The sequence below is a fragment of the Haliotis rufescens genome, unplaced genomic scaffold, assembly GCF_023055435.1.
Source record: "Haliotis rufescens isolate VD_foot unplaced genomic scaffold, xgHalRufe1.0.p SCAF_18, whole genome shotgun sequence".
Classification (NCBI taxonomy): Eukaryota; Metazoa; Mollusca; class Gastropoda; order Lepetellida; family Haliotidae; genus Haliotis; species Haliotis rufescens.
In genome coordinates, this window is record NW_025963868.1 from 4,166,558 (window position 1) to 4,192,569 (window position 26,012).

Sequence of the window (26,012 nt, forward strand, 5' to 3'; positions counted from 1 at the left end):
CTATCCAAAGATGATGAAATCTGAAATCGTAAATGTCCTGAGACAGTTATCTCTAGAATAACGGATTCAGATGTTACTGGCCATCAGCAATGTGCCGATTAATTATCAAAATGTCCAAAATATTTTCCAGGGTAAGCCCAAGTTTTATTGAAAATGTTTTAACATGCAGAATCCATTTTGATAGTAATAAGTCACATCCTATCCTTGATAATACTTGCCATCAGAACAAATGTATAAATCTGATTTCTTTATCGAGTGGGTACATTTATTTACCCATGCTTGGATACGATGATAATTAAAAGCCTGAGAATTATCAATGATGTTAAACTGCTTAAATCTGTAACAGTGCATTATACTAAATTACCTCTAGTAATCTTTTGATAAATAACAAACAATAATTCCCAGAGATAATCAACACTACTTAACCAGCAAAATAGTTGACTAGTGCTTGAAGCATGTTATGGAAAGTATTCAAAACATTTAATCTATTAATTTTTATGATTGTGGACTACCTAAACTTTATCAAGACTACCTCATTTTTGTATACCAGATAGTCCAACAGACTACTGTTGTGTTTTCCTGGTACCCATCACTGTTGTTCACAATTTTTTAAGAATTGGTTATCATTATTTGCACATTGGGGACATGTCCCTACAATTTTCTGAAATATTCTAAGAGGCTAGGTTCGGTTAGGTCCCCAAAGCACAATTTAGTAGGTGAATCACTGCACCATAAAATCTGTTATGATGTCTCATGTTGAATTTGGCTTGCTGTTGATTTCGTCGTGGTCAGAAACGACCACACCAATCAAAAAAGTGCAAAGTGAATCGGGTCACATCTAAAAACATGACACGTGACAAGCGACGATTACCCCGGTGTATAAACCATTGACGACTGTTGGCAATATGACGATTGGTAAGGGGCAGCATAATACGTGGCCCTCGAGCATGGAGATCTGCAGCATGTACACGATCTCTAATCGCTTGCCAGTAACTCGAACTCATGTAGTTTGCAGAAATGTGATTCGCCGTTCGATCTCGATTTCGTAGAGCCTAGTTTAGGATCGATCCTGTACTCTTGTCATTGAACGGGAAACCCTAAGCGGGGTCGATCGTCAAACATTTGGTCTGTTAGTACCTTTTCCATAATCTGCTTATCACAGACTGTGAAACATGGAACGTATTGACAACTGCACACTAACTGGTTGTTGCTGGTTTACACACAAACATATACATGTAGCCTAATTAATTAAATGTTCAGAGTTGAGTTGTTTATTTGAGCCAGAAACTGATAAATTGTCATTGATAACTGTTTATCCGTCATTTAAATTTACAGATATAAGTACATTTTATTCATATCAGAGGCTATTAAAGAAATAAACGACGAGTGGAAGCTCTTTATCATACAATAAAACACTGCAGGGAGAATATGTGTGGTATTTCCCGTTTATTCTCACAAATTTCACGTCGACATCTGTACTTTTTCTCCTAATACCAATTGTCATATCTCTACTTCTTTTGATTGCGATCGTTCAGCCATTGCATTTATCTGATTTGCCCAGCTACATCTACGGGGAACAATTTACTGGACACCTCCCTCTCCAAAATAACGTGATCCAATTTACGACATCATTATGTTGTGAGCGCATATTCAGTTCTCCAGAAATGACGTCATGATAGAACTATGTTTTATCGTGAGGTAAACCACGCTTCGTGTTTCATTATGCTTTGCGATTTATTGCGTAGCTATCATATATAGGCCAATAATACATCAACCATAGAGGTACAACATCACCATAGGTTAATGGTCACAGGCAGGCAGGCAGGCACACAGCCAATCAAACACTTTAGTTACTCAGTGAACAATATATACATGTTTATTTTTATATACCAATATTTTCAGAGGTGATGGTATCAGTAATGCATTTCACAGTTTTTCCTCATCCACACGCTTTATTTCATTGATAAGAAGATACATTACCAACAACCCATGCACACACGCCTTTTTGTATCTTCTTCAGGATGCGGAGAACGCTACACAGGCTCGTCTGGCTCTTTCACCTCAACAAACTACCCTGGCAATTACAACAACAGCCTGTACTGTACCTACATCATTGATGCAGGAGACACATTGGTCACACTCGTGTTTGAAGACTTCAGTACATATGATGAGCATGATTTTGTCAAGGTACGTAAACAAAGTGTTATATTTAATATACATATTTTGCTTTGTAAAGCAGTTAGATTCGTTTGTTTGTTGTTAAACGCCACTCTCAGCAATATTCCAGCTATATGACGGCGGTCTGTAAATACTCGAGTCAGGACCAGACAATCCAGTGATTGACATCATGAGTATCGATCCACGCTATTGGGATACGATGACATGCATCATACAATGCAGCGTTCCTGACAACCCGATCCCATTAGTTGCCTCTTACGACAAGCATAGGTTGCTGAAGACCAATTCTAACCCGGAATCGTCACGGGGACTTAAAGCAGTTAGAACAAATATGGAATGAAACATACAAGTCAATACACCAGATTATTGAATCTTTAAGAACATACTTTTAGAGAGACAAAATACGAAGAACGTTGAAGGGCTTATGATTACACAATCAAATATCATTATGCTTTGCAAAGTTGGTAGTGTTTCATCACTTGTACTTAAGGCATGTGCTAAAAAGCATCTGGTTTCATTTCATAGCACTCACATGAATGAAACCAACAGTGAAATGTATATTGTTTCAATAAAGACTAGGGTCAGAAATGGATTGGCAACCACATGAAAATATGTCTACGATACCCATCATGCCAGTAGTTGTATATTATTTGTAAACCTCTTTTTAAAATAATAAAACCATGTCGAAGTATTCTTTGAATGCAGACTAAGCGCCGGTACTGTAAATGTTTTGGATATAATATCAATTACTTCACATATTTTTAATTGAATGTTTTTATATAAAATTCACACACATAAGAGTTATATCTGTATGGGTGTGTTTTTCAATTCATATTTGTCTCCAGTTACTTTGTAGACAAATTTGGATGTTGTCAAAGAGGGACTTAACCTTCCTTTTATAAACTGCAGGTTTATGACGCCTCCAACAGCCTCCTTGTCACTCTATTTGGAAACAGAAGGGGATACATTGTTCAGTCAGCTGTCTACTACCGTGTTGTGTTTATTACGAAGCATGGCGGGAAGGGTTTTAAGGCTGTATGGACAGGTAAGTTATTTTCCAACAAATTTTATTGACATAAATGATCCATGGAATTGCGGAATGTTATTCGACACTCCCTATGTGGCCCTCTCCCCATGCATATGCTCTTCAGAAGAAAGTAGGAGATATAAATATAAATATAAATGTAAATGCCAAGTATAAGGACTAAGATAGGTGTTGAGGACAAACATCAAACATCATTTATGTCTGTTAAACACAAAAATACATCTTATACTTTGCACGTGCCGCACGCAGTAGCGCCACACATTTGCGTTGGTCACTCCTTATTTTGACACTTTTGAAAGGTCGAGTGGAACATTATTTCTTATTGATTCTGCTTATCATACAGGTGAAATTTACTTGATTTCATTCATTGTTTGTGTATAAACTGGCGATGAGGCGTTTGCAACGCGCGGGGCGTCTGCGAGCTGCTGGCATACTGGAAACTGGGAAAGTCCGCGTGCAGTGGCCAAAACGTACCATGTTTAACAGTCTGTGATTACCAGAATATGGAACAGGTACCAACAAACCTAATATATTGATCCCAGTCAGGGCGCCCCAGGTCAACAACAAGAGTACAGGTGCGATTGATCTAAAACCAGGCTCTACAAAATCAAGCTCAAAACGCGAATCAAATTCAACAGGTCAGACAATTAGAAATTGTCTACATGCAGCTCATCTCTATGCTTGACGGTCAAGTGTTGTGCCGCCCCTCGCAAATCGAGGTATTACCAACAGTCGTCAATGGTGTAGACAACGTCGAATGTGGGGTAATGGTCGCTGGTCACGAGTCATGTTTTCAGATGAGTCCCAATTCATTGTTCATTTCTTTGATAGGAGCGGTCCTGTTGAAATGAACGTCAAGCCAATGTCAACGTGAAAAATCATAACAGAAATGTATGTATGTATGTATGTATGTATGTATGTATGTATGTATGTATGTATGTATGTATGTATGTATGTATGTATGTATGTATGTATGTATGTTGGTTGGTTGGTTGGTTGGTTGGTTAACGCCGCACTCAGCAATATTCCAGCTATGTATGTATGTATGTATGTATGTATGTATGTATGTATGTATGTATGTATGTATGTATGTATGTATGTCACCTCAAATATTGTTTTCAATATATTTTCAACCACTGTCAAATTACCTTTTTATATCGATTAAACCCTATTGCGTAAACGCAACTTATTCATTCCTATCACTGACATACGAAAATGCATGTGCTGGGTGTGAAAATGCCCTTATTGCTCGGAAAAGGGCATAGCTCTTGGATAAATACCCGTTTGCAAATCTCGTATAAAACGGGTGCGAAAATGTTCTTTGCCATTTGCACATTCAGATGCCAATAGTGGTCATGCTTCACTTTACATTTGAACAGAGAGAATGGGCAATGGGAATGTTGGTTATGGGGGCAACTAGAGCCATTGTTGCTGGGGTAATCGGATGTTCGAGAAGGACGATACTGAGGTCAGTTTGCTGGTTTAGGCAGACAGATGGAACAGCAGACAGAAGCGGTAGACCCAGAGCTGCCACCGTTCAGGAAGACCGCGATTTACGGCTGCTTCACCTTAGGAACAGATACCTCACAGGGACGTCATCGGGACAACACGCTCTTGGTCCAGACGACTTTGTGACAATAGTCTGAGAGCCTTCCGACCGTTCAAGAGTATGACGTTAATGCGTGAACATCGACGTCAGAGAATGAGGTGGGCGAGGAATGTCGAGCTACATCACTGAAGTGTTTACACTAGTTGTTCTGCCATTTCTTCAACGTTACACCTTATTCCAACAAGATATCGCCACGCATCATACATCCCGCATAACGAGAGCATTTTTCAATGCCAACAACGTTCTTCCTTGGCCGGCAAGATCTCCTGACATGTTTCCAATAGGACAGCTGTGGGACCACCTTGGACGTCAGATTAGGCAACGTTAGCCAAGAGACAAGTGCAGGCACAGGCACTGCAGGCAGAATGGCGTCTGATCCCTGTTACGTACTGTGTATGCTGTACACATGTCTGGATAGTCATAGCCAACTCAGGTTAAAGCATCAGCGTTTATTAGAACTTGCATGGCTGACATACGCCAAGGGAAGCAACTCTTGTCACAAGACTGCATACCACGTAACATCTCCCTTCCTTTGAGGAAAACAAATAAAGTAATTAAAGTAAATAAAACTTTAGGTACATTAATCCAAGAAATGAGTGTCATTACCGAGGCGGTCCATATACTGGGATACAGTATGCAGTTCACTATAACATTCTGTTAAAGCACTTTCCTATAATTCCTGAATTAAAGTTCGCTGTCAACTTGCAATGACAAAATTATTAGTTTTAACTAAACAACATCAGAAACACATTATTATTCCAGTCTTTTGAAAACTGTTAAAGAACACATCCAAGAATTACAAATCAAGCCGTTTAACTGGCTTAACTACTCTCCCAGACGTTGTCTTAAACATGTCAGATTTTGGAGATAAGGTATTCTTTGGAACATCTCTTGTTGGAATGACAGAATCAGTCTGAGTATTAGAGAGGTTAGCACTAGACTGAACACATTGCTTATCCTGGATAAGTTCATCATCTCTAGATCTTCTTGGCGACTGGCAGTTTGGGAATGTTGGAATCTCAAGATTAACATCATCCTCAACTCTAGACTTTCTGGCAAGACGAAATTTTTGTCTATTCCGTTTGAAACAGTGACCATTATCAGATCTCACAGAGTAGGTTCTTGGTTTGATCTCAGCTGTCACACTAGCTTCATTCCATTCCTTCCTGCCGGTTTGAATGGGTTGCATTCTGACAGTATCACCAACCTGTAAGGGTTTGAGAGGTCTTCCTGAGCACTTCCGGTTATGTCTCTCAACTACAAGCATCCTTTTGTCTTCAAGTTGTTGCTTGTCATCCGGACCAGAATCATATTGAATAGTCTTTAACGTACAAGGAACTTGAGTACGCGTTCGGCGACCAAATAGTCTTTGGGGTGGACTTGTTTGTACGCCTTCAGTCGGTGTATTTCTCACATTCAACAATCCCAGGTAAGGATCCTCTTTAGCAGCTAGACATTTCTTCATCATCCTTTTAGCTACTTTAACGGCAGCTTCGGCAGCACCATTAGCTTTACTGTTACCAGGGCTGGAAGTTCCATGAGAGAAACCCCAAGACTGACTGAAGTTCTTGAACTTCTCGCTGGTATACTGAGGTCCTCCGTCACTGATGACGACTTTAGGTATACCATGACGAGCAAAGTGGTGCTTCAACTTGGTAACCACAACATCAGAAGTGGTTTCTGGCAGAAAGTCAATTTCAAAGAAATAGCTGTAGTAGTCACAAGGTAATTCCTACCTTCAATGGTGAAAATATCAGTTCCCACCTTTTCCCAGGGATGATCAGGAATCTCATGCAAAATCAGAGGTTCTGGTGATTGCTTATCACTGAATCGAGCAGAAATATCGCAGGACTCGAAGTACTGTCTTATGTCACTTGACATCAAGGGCCAGAACACAAGTGTCTTTGCACGGCGTAGACAAGAGTTTATCCCCATGTGACCAACATGAAGTTTTCTCTTGATCTCATCTTTCAATGCAAGTGGGATGACAACTCTACGTCCACGAAGAATTATCCCATCTTGTAAGCTCAGAGGTCAGATTCTCCTTATGTGTTGGCCATCCTTCCATTATAGTTGATTTCAACTTGGTGAGGGTTTCATCAGATGCAGTTGAGGGGCGGTCGGGTAGCCTAGTGGTTAAAGCGTTGGCTCGTCACGCTGAAGACCCGGGTTCGATTCCCGACATGGGTACAATGTGTGAAGCCCATTTCTGGTGTCCCCCGCCGTGATATTGCTGGAATATTGCTAAAAGCGGCGTAAAACCATACTCACTCACTCACTCAGATGCAGTTGCAACTCTAATGTCATTCATGAGCTTGTCCTTGATTGACAGATGATAGACATTATTCACATACACAGTTTCAGAGGAAGGTTTGTCAGGCAACGGCGCTCTGGAAAGCAATAGGAATAGCTGTTCCAGGTCAATACTGAAGATTGAACACATATCGCTGGGTCCTCAGTAGTAATGACTGCAGGCTATCGGGAGCTCTAGACAAGGGCTTCTTGATGATAGACACTAGTGGCTTGTGATCAGTTACACTTTTACCATATGTGTAATGGTGGAATTTCTCAAGACCAAAGGTCACGGTGAGCATTTCCTTTTCTATCTGAGCAAATCTTTGCTCAGTGACAGTTAGCGAGCGACTGGCAAAAGCGACAGGCTTTCCCTCCTGCATTAGTACTGAGCCAATGCCATGTTCACACGCATCATTCTCAACTGTCAGCTCTTTCTCTGGATCATAATATGACAATACAGGTGCCTTGGTAACCATGTCCTTCACCTTTTGGAAGGATTCCTGTTGAGAACTGGACCATGTCCAGGCAACATCCTTTCTGACAAGGTTACGCAGAGGAGCTAGCACATCAGTTAAGTTTGGCAAGAACTTGGACAAGTAGTTCACAAGACCAAGGTAACGTCGAAGTTCTTCAAGATTTGTTGGTGGAACCATGTTTTGAATTGCTCGGACCTTCTCGGGGTCAGACTTCAAACCATCATTGGTTATCAAATGTCCCATGAAGGTGATTTCACTCCATCACAGTTCAAGTTTTGATGGGCTCAGCTTGATATGGCTCTCGCGACATCTTGCTAGAAATGCTTCAAGATGAGCGTCATGTTCTTCTAGATTCCGACCATGAATTAGCACATCGTCAGCAATACAGACGGCACCTGGCAGACCATCAAGGGCTTGAATCAACTTATTTTGGAAGATTTCTGATGACACAGAAAGTCCAAATGGCAACCTGAGCCATCGATAACGACCAAAACAAGTTTGAAAGGTCGTAAGAAGACTTGACTCCTCATCGAGTTGGACATGCCAGTATCCAGATGACAAGTCAGCTTTGGAGAAAACTCTAGACTTTCCTAGTTCATGTAAGGTATCCTCAAGCACAGGCAGAGTGTAATGCTCTCTACAAAGGGCTTTGTTTACTTCTTGCGGATCCAAACAAATTCGAAGTTCACCTGATTTCTTTTGCGTAATTGTGATTTGGTCTACCCAGGGGGTTGGCTCACTGACAGGTGCAATCACACCTAACTTCTCAAGTCTGTCTAACTCAGTGTTCAACTTTGAGTGCAGTGCAACAGGAACAAGATGGTTTGGCATCACAACTGGCCTCACTGCACTATCAACTGACAGATGAACAACACCACTAAAAGTACCAAGTTTACCATCCTGCACATCACTGAACTTCTCAGTAACTTCAATATTGGCAACACGCTCCATATTCTTCTCATGATTTGTGACTAAGTTCATGAGTGTAACAGTTTTGACACCTAGTAGAGGTGCAAAGTTCTCTTTTACAACAACAAATTCAACAGAATACTTTTTCTTGTTAGCAGGATTCTGAACAAGAATGTTTAGGCACCCAAGAGGAGTGACGTCAGTCTCGTTCCACATCTTCAACTTTTTAGTTGTAGGTTTCAGACTCTTCAACTTGTCCTGGACAATAGAAGACGGAATGATATTAACAGCAGCACCAGGATCAATAGTGAAGACGACATCTCTTCCCTCCACAGTCATTCTACATTTAGCAGGCTTGTCCGTGTTTGAATCTTCATGCACATAATTTATCCAATCTTCATCTGGAAGCTCAACATTGTTGACTTGCTGTATTGCTTCTTACTGGGACACTTTGGTGCAAAATGATTCAGCTGGTGACACTTTGTGCACTTTTTTCCCCCTGCGGGACAACTTCTACGAGCCATGATATGAGAATAACCACAGAATTTACAGTCTCTTTCATGCTGGGATTGGGGTCTCTGACTTCTCGATGGAGAATTCATCTTTTGACTTGATCGAAGAGGCTTCTTTTGCCTTGATCTCAAAGGGTCTATTGAAACTCTATTGATAGGTTCAGGTCTGATCAACTTTGACAGAACTGACGCATTTTCAGTGGCTTTACAGATGTCGATACATCTTTCTAGAGTGAGGTCCCTCTCTTTGAGCAGTGCTTGCTGAGTGTCGGGATCTCTTACTCCAAGGATGAGTCTATCTCTTATTATTGAAGAGATACAATTCTGACAATAGTTGCAGGTTTTCACAAGAGAACGGATTGATCCTAAGAAATTTTCAAATGTCTCTCCTTCCTTCTGTTTTCTGAGATTGAAGATGTGTCTCTCATATGCCTCATTAACTTCACCAATAGTAAATGCCTCGAATTTGTCTAGAATTTCTTTGACAGTTCTCTCAGCTTCTGGTGTTTGAAAATGGAATCCATTGAAAACTTTTAAGGCTTCATCACCAAGTGTGTTTAGGAGCAAAGCTTCTTGATTATCCCTTCCATATCCTGGTGGGTTCACAAGTATAGAATAATTCGTCCATTTCTGCTTGAATGTTTTCCAATTTTCAGCAATGTTGGATTCAATAACAAGAGGTGATGGAGGTTTGATACCACTAACAGGCCGTTGAGCTTGATGAGGATTGTCGGCCATATTTGAAGACTTGAAGCAAAGCTAGACTATCTTCACAGACAATACACACTTGTAGCTAGTTGACATCGACAAATGCAGACAGGAATCTCTCGAGTGTGCAGAATGTCACTTATCTGGTCAAATTAAGCTAATAGATTCAAGTGTTCATTCATTTCAGTGAGTGACATCACTGCTGAGACATTTGAATGATAGCAGACGAACGCACGTGGTCTGAAACACCTGGGCTTCCATTATAGCATTTCAGACATAAAACTGACAGAAATAGGTCGTGGTATCATAGAGGAGTGAGAAAGTCACCTGTTGCCACCATGTTACGTACTGTGTATGCTGTACACATGTCTGGATAGTCATAGCCAACTCAGGTCACAAGAGTGCATTCCACGTAACAATCCCTGTGCATGCCATAAGTCGACTGACTTTCTCTGCTCAGCGCCGTGTCAGAGCCTGCATCAAAGCTTTTTTTTTTCTCAATTTTTGAAATTGGCGGCTCATTTGTATTGGTGATCGAATATTGGACAGTTAACCTTCTTCGCAAAACATGTCAATAGAATGAATTTCTTCCACTGGATGTGTCAGTGTTTATGCAAACATGTTGTAAAATTACCATATTTTAAAATACAACACTCACCGTTAAAAATACAGCTTTGTTATTATGTGACTTTGAACATAAATGAGTTGACGCTTCTGGTTGAGTTTATGTTTGTTTGATTGCTTGTTTGTTTCTTGTTTAACGCCGCACTCAGCAATATTCCAGCTTGAGTTTATGTTTGTTTGATTGTTTGTTTGTTTCTTGTTTAACGCCGCACTCAGCAATATTCCAGCTATATGACGACAGTCTGTAAATATTCGAGTCTGGACCAAAATGGACCAGGGCCTGGAATGTGTCTGTCAGCCCTTACTCACATTTATCACCACAACACATGGGTTATACTCACATATTATGTTTCAGTCCATCGCTCAAACAAGACAGGCTAGACTTGTCACAGAGAGGTAAAACCTGACTGACTCTATCGATTCCCTTCTGTACCCAAAGCTTCTGTCATGACCGTTATGTACAGTGCAACAACATCATTGATTGTATCAAAGGTTTAATTTGTTTCAATTTTCTAATGTTTTTTAGATGCATTTTAACCTTATAACACTATTGCATTTGTTTTGCTGTAGTATCGTAGGCTACATTTCTTATAATCATAAGCTTCACATGAAAAGCATCCGACATTAAAAAGATCACAGTACAGTCCTAAACAAGACTAAATCCAGAGATACGCCGACATACCACAATGCATATTGACATACTGACAATGGATAATATCACAATCATTTTATGAAATTGAAAACTTCAATATTGATTTTGTCTCTGTACACAGGGTTTTAAAATGTGCCTAATTTATATCATGCATGAACGCTAAATGTCCTTCCCGTGCAGTGTATTCGTTGTTTTTCACACATTTTTTCCAGGCATCTACACACAACAATAAAGTTCACACTATCTATACAAATAAACATAGACATGGTCCATATCGGATTTACGCATAGGATTGGCCTGACAAAACGGATTGTGACTAAATGTCATTTCTAGAAGATACTAGGCGTTGACGATTTAAGAGATGCAAAATCATGAAATTGATACACGACTAATAAAAAAAAAACCAGGTTATCTGGTGTAGAACACAAAATTGTTGCATTATTTGAATTGTGATATTACAGTGTGAGTTAACAAGAAAAAAGTCCTAATAACTTTTAGTAGATTTATCATTATTTCTCAAAACTGATTATAGAACTATATGTATAACTATCATGTAGATCATTCGGGTATGCCACATTCGCTTTCTTGTGGGGAATAAAAGAGCGTTTTGTTAAGTTTTTTAAGACCCTCTCTGCAGCCCCCTGACCACCATCCGCCCTCCATGTCACTCGTAGTTTTCGTCAATTGTTACAGACCTTTGGGTGTGTGATTAAAATAGACCAAATCTTCCTTCTGTGGACATTTTATTAAATATCGACTAGTCTTGGTTTACTAGCCCTTTTTTAAATGAAGGAAGAAAACTGTCCATTGAAAAACTGAAAAGAATTTGTCCATTGTGTAATCTGGAGATAGAAAATGAAACTCATTTTGTGTTTGTCTGTCCATTTTACAATGATCTTCGAAAAATATATATAAAAGATTATTTTAAAGCAATGTCACCGATAAACACCTTTGTAGTTATGCTGGCAACAAACAACGAATCTAATTTATTAAATCTTTATATTAAATATGCATTAGCCAAAAGAAATGAATTAATCAAACAACGTGTATATCCCAATGTGTAACATTTATGATTGTATCTACATGCGTAACTCTTTCTTGTATATTGGCCGGAGGCCTTTTGTACAATAAATTTCTTTTGACTTTGACTAGTACATGTACACACGTCACATCTACTATCTGGAACCTATCTGGAGCGAGATACCAAGGCATATAGCTCTTTGTTAGAATTGAATTACTAAGTACAGGAAGAACAGACGTTGCTGTGCTCTAATTAGCCGAAAACATTCCATATTTATGTTAAAAAGATCGTATTAGCGCTTGAAATAACTGTAAGAAGATTCACAGTCCTGGCCTGTTTACCTGGCTCATTTAAATTGCCTTATTTGGCATTTCCTGCTTTTCATTTCACAGATGTAAGAGATTACAGGACTAGCAGAAGTAGATTTGGGAGAAAAGTAAACGCTATAATTCAAGCAAATTAATCATAACATTCGTATTTACTTACAATCCTTATAGAATGAAACTGTTTGACTTGTTTATGGTTTTCTAAACCGGACGGATGGAAGGACAGGAGGACGGAAAGACGGACGGACGGCACCCATTCCTATATCCCCTTCCACTTCGTGGCGGGGGATAAACAACGATATCCGTTGGCGTCATATGCGGGTATTGATGCAAATATCAAAGGTCAATTTGGGACTAATTTCACTGTTTATAAATAAACATGGCATCGCCCCTGTCATTCGGCGATCGAGTCAGAAATAACCATCGGGAATCTGGAGAAAGAACTGGGATAATTGCATTCATTATTGAAAGAATAGATTAAAATCTGTGTCTAACTATGATGTAGCTGCATCACTTTACAAGTTTTTGCAACTTTGGAGATACAAATTGCGAAACAATAATGCGAGGGCACTTGCCAAGCTGGATCACTTTCGACATCTGTGCTTGAAGACCCCTGCGGCTTGGAATCTTTTCCACAAATTAAAACAGCTGGATTTGGCCGAAATACGTTCGAATAGTTACTTTGTTTTGTTTTGTCGCTGTGAGTACATCTCACTGCACTTCGCAACGTTATGACAGGACTGGCCGACTGTCAACAACGTCTGATTGGCCGTGACGTTTCATAGACCAGGGTTAGAGTAGCTTCCCCTTGGTGAGGGACAGTTACTCTATCGGACAGACCGATGGTTTGCCGCGAAAGGTCATTTAAAAACAATTTGTGTAGGCAATTGTTGACACAGCTTCTATATTGTCGTCCCAGTGTAGCATCTTCACGATAAGAGGTCGAGGTTTATGAGGGTGCGCATGTTCTACATCTCTGGAATTGAGGGTGGGTGGGGTCTGTGTGTGTGTGTGTGTGGGGGGGGGGGGGGGGGGGGGACATTTATCCTCTATCTCTCTGGCACTATTCAGTACTTCAAGTTCTTTCTCCTTACACGATTTATATAATTCATGTTGTGATTCAGGCACTCCATATACTATTACATTATTTCTCCTGTTTCTGCGTTCTTGGTTTTCCATTTTGGATTCTAAATCATAAAAATAACTTTCCATCAGTATGTCATGCGGTTCTATAGTTGAACTGACAACTGACTTCAAATCACTGATATCTCTTTTCATGTATCTGATCTCATCCTTACTTGAACTTATATCTTTAGATAACCTGTCCTCTGATTTCTTGATTTGATTAATTATAGCTTTCTTGAGGTCGCCTCGTTCGCTACCAGAGGGTCAAGGGTTTAGTTCAATGTTGCTGGATCTGTGTAACAACGTGGGTAGAAACGGGTGAACCCAATTTATGATTGGAGTGTCCTGTTTTCGACATGTAAACATTGTTTCTCGTCGATAATATAAGTCACCTGATGGAAAACAGTGTTGGTGGCGGAATAAATGATTGACGCAGATCTTTGATCCATGTTGCTGTACTTTATCCTGTAATCATTACATGGACAAACAGAAGCACAACACTGCACAGAAGTAGTTTGTATCCTGTCGCCATAAACGGCGTCCACTCACTCGTGGGGCTGTAGGGTTGAATCATACCTATTTATCTCACGCCTTTGGGGGTGCACAAAACACCCTATTCTCGCCCTCCAAACTTCAGTTGATACCCCCATCTGACCTTTCTTGCATCTCGAGTTACTTCAATGTGTTAAACGCCGTGATATAACTGGAATAATGTTAAAAGCGGCGTTAAACCAAACTCACTCACTCACTCACTAAATGTGTAAAAATGTGTTATTTATCGATGTGTGAACACCTCTACTTACCAAGGGAGCTAACTCTTCCCAGTAGAAAGATCATTATATACTTTTTAAATGTCGAGAATTATAGGGTGATTCGAGGAGAAACTTAAGTGCCTGAAGGCAAGAAAGGGAATCTGAGAAGATGATGAAGTTTGAAGACTGGGTTTGTTGTTTAATATAGGTCAAAGTTGTTATGATAACTTTGGCCTCAGCAGTAGAAATAGAACTTATCTTGGTTTCTTGAGGAGACTGTGCTGGATCCAATGATGGGGGACATATCTTGAACAAGACTCCCTCAGTCCAGTGATGCTGTGCCTAGCACAATATGTTGGGGAAACGTAGCCTTGCTGTGGGCAAACATTTTGTAACAATTTGGCAAACTTTGATATGTAAACAGCAAATATTATTCAGTTTTATTTCAACAAAAACGGAAAAAATCGGATCCTACTTATTTTGTGGATACTATAACAATAAATCAAGCCAATAGATCGTTTGAGCTGGCATGAATATAAAAAATAATTAGCAAGTCGATAGTCATAATTCCCTCTGCTGGTCCCACGTGAAATGTTCTTCATGAATAGAATAGATGGCTGATAGACGTTCGACCGAATAATATCATTTGCTAACTTCAACTGTTCATCTAATTTCCATGAATGTATGTTACATAGTTCATATGTTCATGGGCTTCTTCACTGAATGTATAGTGTGGAGGACTACTTCACTTGAGGATAAGTTACATAAATACTGATAATAAATATGATAGTATTGCCATTATTATTCCTTCATATTATTAAAAAAAAAAGTTATTATGTTTTCATAGAGAGAAAGCGGTATGGAGATTGTGAGATTATTTTTAGCATCGGAATTGTTAACATAATTCTTAAAGATACTAGTTTTGTTTGTTTGTTGTTACATGCTGCACTCAGCAACGTAAGGATATTAAAACATTACATTTAGGTTCAGTTGTATTTTTATATTTGTATCATTTTGCAAATGTTACAGAGACCTAATAAGGGATATATAATAATGTATAGTCGCTATTCTTAAAGTAAGAATATGTTAGATTTATCAACCAGAAATATTGCACACAAGAGGATAATCATATTTCATGACACTATTCAACGTCGAAGTCGATATTTGTGTATGTTTTTGCTACATGACACGGATACGTCATGATAAAGCAATTAGAAATTGGCATTTGATGATAAAAGATAGCTACGCGATGAATCACAAAGAACAAAGAAGGAAGCGATATTTATTTCACGATAAAACATTGTTCTATCATGACGTCATTTATTGAGATTCGAACATGCACTCACAACTTGAAAAGTAAAATTTGTAAATTTGACTTTATTTTTGAGAGGTATGTGTCTAGTGAGTTGTTCCCAATAAATGTTGCTGGAGAATCCGAAAGTGAGAGTGATATGACAATCGGTATTGGGAGAAAAGGTACAGATAATCGACGAGAAAATTGTGAGAATATGCGGGACCAAACTCAAATCCTAAAATGGATTTATCTAGCATGGCCGCTGTCGGATTCTATTCAAGGAATCATCATTATTTAAGTACGGGTAAATATTGTAAAGCGTGTATGTTTTCCTAATTTAACACCCTAAAAGAGGCTGTACGTAATGTTGATATCTCATATAGAAATAAACGAGTCTCGGTCGTTGTTTATCGTACAATAAACAACTCCCACTCGTCGTTTGTTTCTTAATTACATGACCATATACACTAACATTATATCTTTTCATGTTTATCGGTCAACAAAAGCGACATAAGCATTTCCATTATCATGAGAAACCCTTGCCAAAAGTAGCGCCAACTGCACCATTGCGACAACATCAGGATCATGTTTCATGATTCATCATAATAAATGATGACATTGGATGCTCGCAAAAACGCGAGCTCATTCCGATCCACTAGTGGCACCCGCCACAAACACATCCAAAGGCAAGCCAATTGTTCACCCGAAAAGGCAGAGAATTGCATCTGACATCATTTTTGTCATTGATACGTCAAACCTGGAAATGCCACCTACACGTCCAACACAAAGCCCAAGCCAGGACCCAAATCCTTCAAACCCAGCCAAGGTTCTGTTGATTACATTACCTTAAATAATCTATACTAGTTCTGAAGTAAATCGTATTTACCCGTATGAATCGTCTTATGTTATTTATTGCCGATAAACAGAATATGCACACTTTCTGAAAGTACTGTGTGATAAGTCACTTACCAAACCTATACTCTCGATTTACATGCTGCTCTTACTTAAAAAAGAATATTGGGTTAACAAGATACGTATATTAAAGTACCATGCTTTCCTGATGTGCTCTCATTCTAATTTGAAATAATGGCATAAATAGTAACCACTCATCTTTCAATATTTTTCAAGGTTTGGTTAATCACGAACATATTTGAATATGAACAACATCTATACTTACTTATCTTTATACTTAAAGGCATCAGGTATGTCTGTCATAAGACCCCGAAACAAATATGTCCAACACATCCCAATATTTGGCTCTTGGCTCCTTGTTCTTATATTTTATAAGTATTGTTTAAACAACTGTTTTTTTTCTGTAAAATATGTTCATTTCAGAAATTAGATGTTATTCTAGCATTAGGTCTTTGGTACGTTTACTGCATCAGCATTACATTTAAACGATATTACATTATATAAATACATACAGAGGAAATGCTTAACATTTATCTTTTAAGGAAGATTGCAGGACGACTTGCTTTATACATATAAATGTGGACATATATGTATGGACATTTGGATGATACAGATATACCTCCTTAAAGATAGTGTTCGTAGATGACTGTAGAAAATGGAATAATTATGTGAGTAATCGGGTTAATACCACGTTCAGCAATATTTAGCCATATTGCGATATTGGTTTCCAACATACAAGACGGACCATGAAATTATGACTTGAATTTGGACCTGTCTTTCTGGTGTGATGTAACACCCCAGAATCTCCGGTAGAAAAAGGGCTCAAAGCACGAATTAAGATCACGAGATGATACAGATGTATGCATCTGGACATATATTTGCGTAGTATTACTACCTTAATTCATCAGTATATATGTATTTTGCATAAAAGGATATTATAGGATCGACGCTGACATGCGCATATAACCTATTTACCAGTGCTATAATATTTCATTTCTTCTGACACATATCGACACGAGAAATTATAATTAAATTTAAAAGGAGCCCAAGTGGGATAGAAATTTGAGTCTGAACCTGTTGAACAAGGCTTGTTTCATTTTGGGCTATAGCATTGCCGTAAGGCCTGGGTGGAAGGGAACACCTGTTTGCACCCATCAGATACCAGTCACAACTTCTCTTTCCAAACGAAAACAAAATACGAAAAATGTCGGAAGAGTATCCTTCTAATTTTCTATTTAGATACATGTTTTAACTTTAAAGTAATTATATGTATCTCATGTATTATTGGTATCTGTGATGCTGGTACCGTTTTGTTGCCATTGTGTAGCTTTTGTGGAGTTATTATGAATATCAAATACATGCCTTGAAATATGGACTTGTGAAAGAACTCATCATTGAATCATTTGCATTTAAATTAATGCATATACCATTTACTTGGCGTGTATGGACATATTATCCATCTACTTATACACACTTATTATGGACATATACACAATTTCATTGTACCTTATTATTTAAAAAAATACCTGTGAAGATCTGGGTTAGAATAGGCATTCAACAACCCATGCTTGTACGAAGGCGACTTGGCTCGCTGACTTGGTTGATGCATGTCATCGTATCCCAAATGCGTAGATCTGTTTATCTAATTCATAATACGAAATTGATAATTCATTTATAATAGTATAGATCATATTCGTGTATATCACTATCTGATGCTAAGGTTTTATTTCAGAAAATATAATTAATTCAAAATGTAGAAAGATACACAATTTGCCATTATTTGACTTTTAAACTGTACAAAGTATGATATAATGATCAGAATGCCTGTAACGGGTAGTATTTAAGAAAGAAATATTTGTCGGGAAGTCCCATTTTTTTTTAAGATATGCCCTTTAGTAGTATTATTGCATATCTCCAGAGAGAGGTTTACATTGTAGTTCTCATTATTTGTGGATAATTCAAAAAGCAACATAGAAAATATATATGCTACCATGACGAAAGAATACAGAGTATACATAACTCGCAATTCTATACATTCAGCAAACAGCCCAAAACCGAAACTTCACAACATATCCGTTTACTTTGATAAAGGCTGTCCCAGTTCTCAATGCGATACTGACGCCCGTTCGTCTCCCAGACCATAGAGAATAAATTTAAAAGGAGTCCAGCTCAAGTCTAGAACGATTTGGCAAGCCTAGATTGCCTTAATTCTATCCATGAAAGTAAACATTAATAAAAAATAAATTGTTCTTGTCTGCTTCAGATTATATTTTGTAGATACTTATTTTAACTAGGAAAATTGTACTGACACCGGCGCTGTCCCTATTGAAGCTATCAATAAGAATTTCGAATTGCCGTCCATTGTTCGATGTCAATACATCGATGACAAGTGAGGATATCATAAAGTAATCGTTGATGCGGCGCTACACTTTGATAAAAATTATAATCAAGTTGACTGGTGTGTACATTACTACAGTGAACATGTACATGAACATGCCCTAATAAGCAAATGCCGTAATGTCAAATACTAATTTATTATTGTGTGATGAATTTAACTGGATCAGTGGTAACATGTGATATTAATATTCCATCAATTTCTTTCCTGGTTGGTCCATCCATGTCTACAAAATGAAAATAATACAATTAAAATGGAGCATAGAACAATTCTTAATTTCAGGCTAGAGCTCTGGAAATCTAGACTTTCCCAATCATTATAGACTTGAGTTGGTCTCATGTTTTACATTATTCTCTTGGGTCAACGTCACAGCTCATACCATACACTAACAAGACCAGCTTGCCCCCCGCCGGAGCTCCCGGATTTTGGTTATATCATCTACGTGGCCAACTCTGCTCTTAAGTAAACAAGAACCTAATCAGCGAGGGGTCCTTTATCATCCCCATGTGGCTGCTTATAAAAATCTGATATCTTTTCCCAAAGACCTGGTTAATAATATATTATCTGCTGAATATTCGAAACAAATAGAGTGAGTTGGTACTACATGTACATATGTATACGGTTCTATTTTAAATGACTGCAGCGCTCCATTATGAAAACAATTTGTTTTAACGCCGCTCTCAGCAGTATTCCATGATCTATGACGGCGGTCTGTTGTATATGAAATATATGCAAATTGAATCTTGAATCTTGAAAGTTGTAACATTTCCGCAAATAAGTATCGCTTGCAGTATACAGTATATCAACTGCAATATACTGTATACATCAGTATACAGTGTGTCGCGAGCTCTGCGCTGGGCTGGAGCACACATTTCCTACACCTCTCCCTTCGGCAAACACATCACGAGGGTTGCAACGAGGTCACAGGTCAGGCGTGCACTCGTCAGTTGTCTAATACGGTCAAGAGTAAGATCTTCCGGAAGACCACTGCACTGGAGGTATGTGGATTGTTGAGGAGGTACTACGTGTTTGGAACTGGGAGTTGAACACTAAGCAATTTTAGGGAAGAGCTCACAATAAAACGTTATGGACTCGCGGACGGACTTGTGTTTTCATTTCAAGACGTACATTTATCAGGTTGAACTTCCTAACTGTAACAATAACTGAACTTTACGCCTTTTATACACATTTGTGATGGGGCGACAATGCGACGAGACATATTTTGACCTTGAAATGTCGCGTTACGGCATCGTCGCCCTTTTGTAAAATAAAGAAAAGGATTATCAAAGAGTGACAATGCGAACACGCGACAATGCGACAAATGGCCAATTGTCGCGCTTTTGTTAATTTTGACACGTTTTGCTTGTTTTTGTAAAGGCGTCAATGCGACAATGCGACAAAGAGACAATGTCCCTTCCATAGTAATCCGTGCAAATAAAACTGAGTAATGAAATAGAAGTCTGACATGCCAGTTAAAAGATAGAGTGTTGAAGCTTCTGATTTCATAGAAGGGTTATCAATAATGGGATGGGTGATGAGTTCAACTGCATACGCTGTGATTAACAATAATGCTCCGAGTCAATACATTTTGTCAAATGTATGACATGTATTACGTGAATGAACATATTGTTTATACTCGTCCATGTTTTTGACGGACAAACTAATTTACATGCTCGGTAAAACTGAGGACGGGCATCATTGTGTGTTTCCGTGCTTTGTTCAGGTGAACAATTGACTTGTCCTTGCATGTGTTTGTGACGGGTGCCACTTGTGTGGCAGGATACGCTCACTTTTTCCCGAACACCCATTGGATGACCTGAACCACTTCGGATTTTTATCCCACATCAGTCTGATACACCATGATATAACTGAAATACTGAAATACTGTACAGTTGAAAATGATGTTTAATGCGATTACCGTAGTGTGTTACTGCAACTGTTCATATTTTGTGCAGTGATGTTATGTAATATGTAAAAGAAAGCATATTCAATTATCCAATTGATTTGAATAGAATATACTTGCGTCAATGTATTTTATTAACGCCCCAAATCGTAATTTAAACACATAAACTAACAGATCACGCATGGTGCCTTGACTTACTACTAGATTTAATGGGCCACCCCGGAATAAAATAGTTCCCCCCAAAGCGAGGAACATATGTTTTAGTATGTTTACAAGAAATATATTCCAAACAATATCCTCATTAGAAGAGAAGAACTTTTACAGAATTACCTCAGTAAGTCAATTACAATGACAGAGCGTCGTAATACATTTACATCAAGTACAATACGTCAAAATGGCCGACACGATAAACGTGACGGGAGATATTTTCGAAGTTGTTAATTAACCTGTGGCTATTTCAAGCCTTTGGCATCACTGATCAATTGGCCGATCATTGAAAGGTGATTGTGAAGATGTGTCAAAAAGATACTAAGGTAAATTCATAGATTTCTGTAAATTGTCACTGCGACAGTTTGGATTTTTTTCGTGTTTTTTCTCTCTGGGATGGGTTGTAGCGAGGGTATCCTTAAATGGGCTTGCAACCACGCTTCTGTATGAATTCGTACCAGGGAATTCCAAGGGTTTACCCCAGGAATGTGGAAGTAGTCAGTGTTTACGCCTTTTCAAGAATACAGTCACGTGTAGAACGTCATGTGACCGACCTCGCGTCCAAGTCGTAAATCTTGTAAACTTCACATTAAAAAATTAGTTATTGTTATAACCAAATGAAACACAACCCATTATCCGATAGGGGTAACTGTACAAAGCCGTTACCACAATAAACTTAGTAACATTGTTTGGGTTGACTTCTTGGCGCGTGTCTGAATTCCATTAACATGTAACATGTCCTAAAACTAGCTTATAAGTAAATCTCGCTGCACTGCGCGCGACAGATACTAGAGCAAGGCATGCCAGAAATACGAAACCTAAAGCTTCCGAAAGGAAGCCTTAGACATCACGTGCGTCGGGGGACTAGCGCCATCTGATTGGCCGTTAACAGTTGTACAAGGTGGAGCAAAGAGCATCGTTTTTCCGTCCATTTTACGCTTGAAAAACTCGACCCTTTTCTGGACACTTTCTAGACGCTGCCAATTAATCAATTTTAATGAATTTTTAGTCGTTTTTCCGTCCAATGACCATATACGGAAAAAAACGACGTTTTCGTGTTTGCAGTGCCAGTCTCTATTGGGGACAAGTTGTCTTCAGCAACCCATGCTTGCCGTAAAAGACGACTATGCTTGTTGTAAGAGGCGAATAATTGGATCAGGTGGTTAGACTCGCTGACTTGGTTGATTCATGTCATCGATCCCAATTTCGCGGATCCATGCTCTTGTTGTCATTCATTAGATTGTCTGGTCCAGACTTGATTACTTACAGACCGCCGTCATATAGCTGGAATATTGCTGAGTTCGGCGTTAAACAACAAATAAACAAACAAACAAACTTTAATGCTCATAGCTGGCCCTTACGCTGGACCATGCCACGTGGTGACAGCTGGTGATAAATGATCTTTTTGTGCAGTTTCTCAATAGCTCTTGCTTCTGCTCTAGAAATACGCCGATCATTGCCATAATCATCAGAAAGATCATGACAATCATATTGGCAGACCAATCAGCTTATCCTTGCGTTCGATCAATGCGTGACACCTCCGCACAAAATAGATCTTGCAAATAGTTCAGTTTTGAGTAAGAAACAGCAAATTTCGATTGCTTCAAAATTTCAAGTGTCTCTGGTTTTAAATGTTACTGCAGGCAGTGCCCTTCGCGTTTTCATACGAAATCTTTTTCAGTTTTGAGGCTGTTCGAGCCTCACTATCTTGTAAATAAACAAGTCTACCATCAACAGACCTGTCGATTTCTTCTTTAGATTAGGATAACTGTAACAAATTCTTGGTTAATGTCTTCAGATGGCTCAATTAAAAAATGGTGGCAGAAACACGTGGCAAAATCAATTTATATAAACAAACTGCGCTGTAACAGCGACACCACAGAAGATATTGAACTACCCGCGCTTTACAACTCCTACATATACCCTATCCGCTACCGCCTTGTACCTTGAATAACCTCCCTTTACATCTGGCTTTACCTGGAAGAGAAATCAGTTTCATTTTATTTCACTCTGTTCAACCGCTTGTGCATTGAGACAGCAACCTTGATATTTGACAAAATCTCTTAATTTGAGCAGATTGACAGATTGCGGTCTCAGTGCACATTCTACAAGGAGAGAAGCAGATCGAAGCTTTGTGACATGTGTAACCTGTCCTCAGATACCAATGATACCTTTGGGGATTGCAAACGGATTGAATTTGCTTGGTTCTTTGCCTATAGCTTCAATAACCAAGACACGTGGTCAATAGTCGGATCGAATTTGCGTAGAAGTGAGTGAGTGAGTTGGGGTTAAGGCCGCTTTTAACAGTATTCCAGTTATATCACGGCGTGTCAGCTTTATGTTGGAGGAAAGACCGAAGTGATGCAGGTCTCAGACGTTTACCACTTCAGGTAAACTTTCATACATTTGACGCCTGGAATTCCAATAGGGCCGTAATGTGTATTATTGATTAAAAACATGTAGAATTCTAAACTCTTTTCAAAATCATAAAGGGGCAGAGGCCTGGAACTTCGTTAGTGAGATGGACACCTTATGTAATAGTCACTTTGTTCAAAACCTCTTGATCGGAAATTTAAAACGCCATGGAAGACATAAAAAAATGGCAACTTAATTTTTGTTTAAAATGTCATTGCTCAGAATTTGATTCTCTTTCACCCGAAACAGCCCCGAACGCAATGATTTGTTTAAATAAATAATTACATATGATATATTACACCTAATGACATGATGCATGAAATATAATCATGTGGCAAGGAATGATACATTCAAGTCATTAACACTGACCTGAAAAAGAATGCAAAAATAACTGGAAAAATATTATTAAATAAATGCTTGAGACGCCCAACGCTAACATTCGTGCGTGCGTTATTCCCGTGCAACCTTTCGAGTTGATTTGATTGGTTCAACTGTGTCATATTGCCCTGTGGCGCAGGGGTAGCATTATGCAGATGGCTGTTACAATGAATGCTCGTTCCACCAGTGCCGAAAAGGTCTGGTTGTTGATGAAATATAGTGATAGCTAAATAGACAGATTTTTTATTCATGCACCGATTTTCTTTGAATGTAATATCCAGTTATGTATGACTTTTTAATTATCTCATACCAACTTTGACTGGAGTAGGTCCAATAGTTTTTCAGATATTGTAGTAAACGTCGGTACCTTAAATCAACTTCCAGACTATAGTTGAGACAGTGGTCAAGCTTCCGAGATGGGTTTTTTGCAGGATTGATGAGCGATCCTCACATGAAACCTGGTTCCAAAGCGATGAAAAGTGTGACAGACCTAATATGTGTGAGAACACTTAAAACGCTCTTGTCCTACTATATATACAGCCTAACAAGCTACTGGAAATTGCTACATGTTTCATAACACACTATCACCGTCCGTGGGAACCAGAAGTTCCTTGAGCACGGACAATAGCGCCCTGTGTCAAGTAAGTGGAACGAAATTCAAACTAAAACTGTTATGTTTCTGTGTTAACTTCCAAAAAAGAAGAGGAACCTATCGACTGTCTTTCAGAGTGGTTTTCAGTGCGGGATGTTGCCATTTGCAGAATGTACAAACTTAAAAAGAGGAAAACGGAATTGGAATCAGCCTTTTCGGTCCCACTAAGCTGTCATCCAAAGTCTGGCCGCCTTTCATGGCAACTTTTTTCTTTTAAATTGTTTTTATTCATTCCAGAGGGTACATAGTCATCGTATCATGAGGGGCATCAAATTCCATGTTAATTAAAATAGGAAAAATGTACAGGAAGTGATATGACAGTAGGTTCACCTTTCATACAATGTAAAATTGTAAGAGATATAGATTAAGGAAGCTAATCCGTCTGCATTATTGTTTTTCCATTTAACTCCATTTTTTAGAGAAAGAACTATTTGTTCCGTTTCTTTTTGCAAGGAACAATTCCACATGGTAAATATTTTTCAGTATATTTCTGTATGACTTAAAATATGGTTTTGCTCCTTTAATATGTGTTACATAAATGTGTCTTTTTGCCAAAATCAATAAGTGATGTTGTTTGTATTTCCAAAATAGATATCTTGTTTTGTAATGAAAACATGACCGAAAAAAACGTTAATGTAGGCATTAAATTCGTCCCAGAATTCTTTAACACAAGAACATTCTAAATATACATGAGCGATGTTTTCACTGTCTGAATTGCAAAATGAACAAAGGTTGTTGTCAACCAAGTTCATCATTAACAATTCCTTTTTAGCGTATATAATTTTGTGTAAGAATTTAAATTTGAATTCTCATAGTTTTGTATCTATTGTAGATTTTCTATATTTTAAAAATACATATTTCCAATTAATTTGATTATTAAATTCTTGTTCCCACTTCTCACAAATTTCTGAAAAGTTAGATGATGAAATGAAGTTGTCATAAAATATGCTAGAACCTTTGCTTGTCTTAAGTAAATAAAGCCATGGAGAAGAAATATTTAGTTGCATTGTGTTGAGATTATTTGAATCATGCACAAGATCTGTCCATGGCTTTGGGATATTTAAGAGCAAACGGTTATAGTCCAATAAAGTACCTTTTATACCATACATTATTTTCAGCTCAGGGAATGGAATAAAGCCGTTCGAGTCAAATAAATCCATTTATGATTGTACCACAATGGTTGCATTAATATTTCATTAACATCGTTTTCGTTTATTTCGTGCGTTTTTATGTATTTGTTCAAACCGTCTAATGTGTCTTTCCAAAATGGGTTTGTGATATTGAAGTGCATTTGAATATTAGCGCCCAAACTGAAGATGTCTTGTAAGGGAAAGCCTGAAAGAGGATAGCTGTTTGGTTTGGAAAGATATCGTTTGATACACGATACCTTAAGTGAGTAAATACACATTGTAATATCAACCATTCTAAGGCCACCATCTTCATATTTTCGAACTAGGTTTACTCTTTTTATTTTGTCTTTCTTTCCATGTTTAATTCTTTAATGAATTCTTTTGGGGGATTTGGTAAAGCAATTAATATATGAACTATAGTTGACAAAGCCAAGGTTTTTTTTACGGTTATTTTCCCCATTAATGTCAAGTTGCGTTTCCGCCAGTTTGAAAGA

At 38.4% G+C, this 26,012-nt stretch overlaps 1 protein-coding gene across 1 annotated transcript in view; it reads left to right on the plus strand.

Annotated features, from left to right (window-relative positions):
• Positions 1-905: 905 nt before the first annotated feature.
• Positions 906-26,012, plus strand: part of LOC125381585 (cubilin-like) — a 212,522-nt gene continuing 187,415 nt past the window's right edge. Inside the window, exons 1-3 of the mRNA XM_048398646.1 lie at positions 906-915; positions 2,021-2,187; positions 3,088-3,223. Of these exons, the coding sequence (XP_048254603.1) occupies positions 906-915; positions 2,021-2,187; positions 3,088-3,223 (313 nt within the window). The remainder of the gene's footprint in view (positions 916-2,020; positions 2,188-3,087; positions 3,224-26,012) is intronic.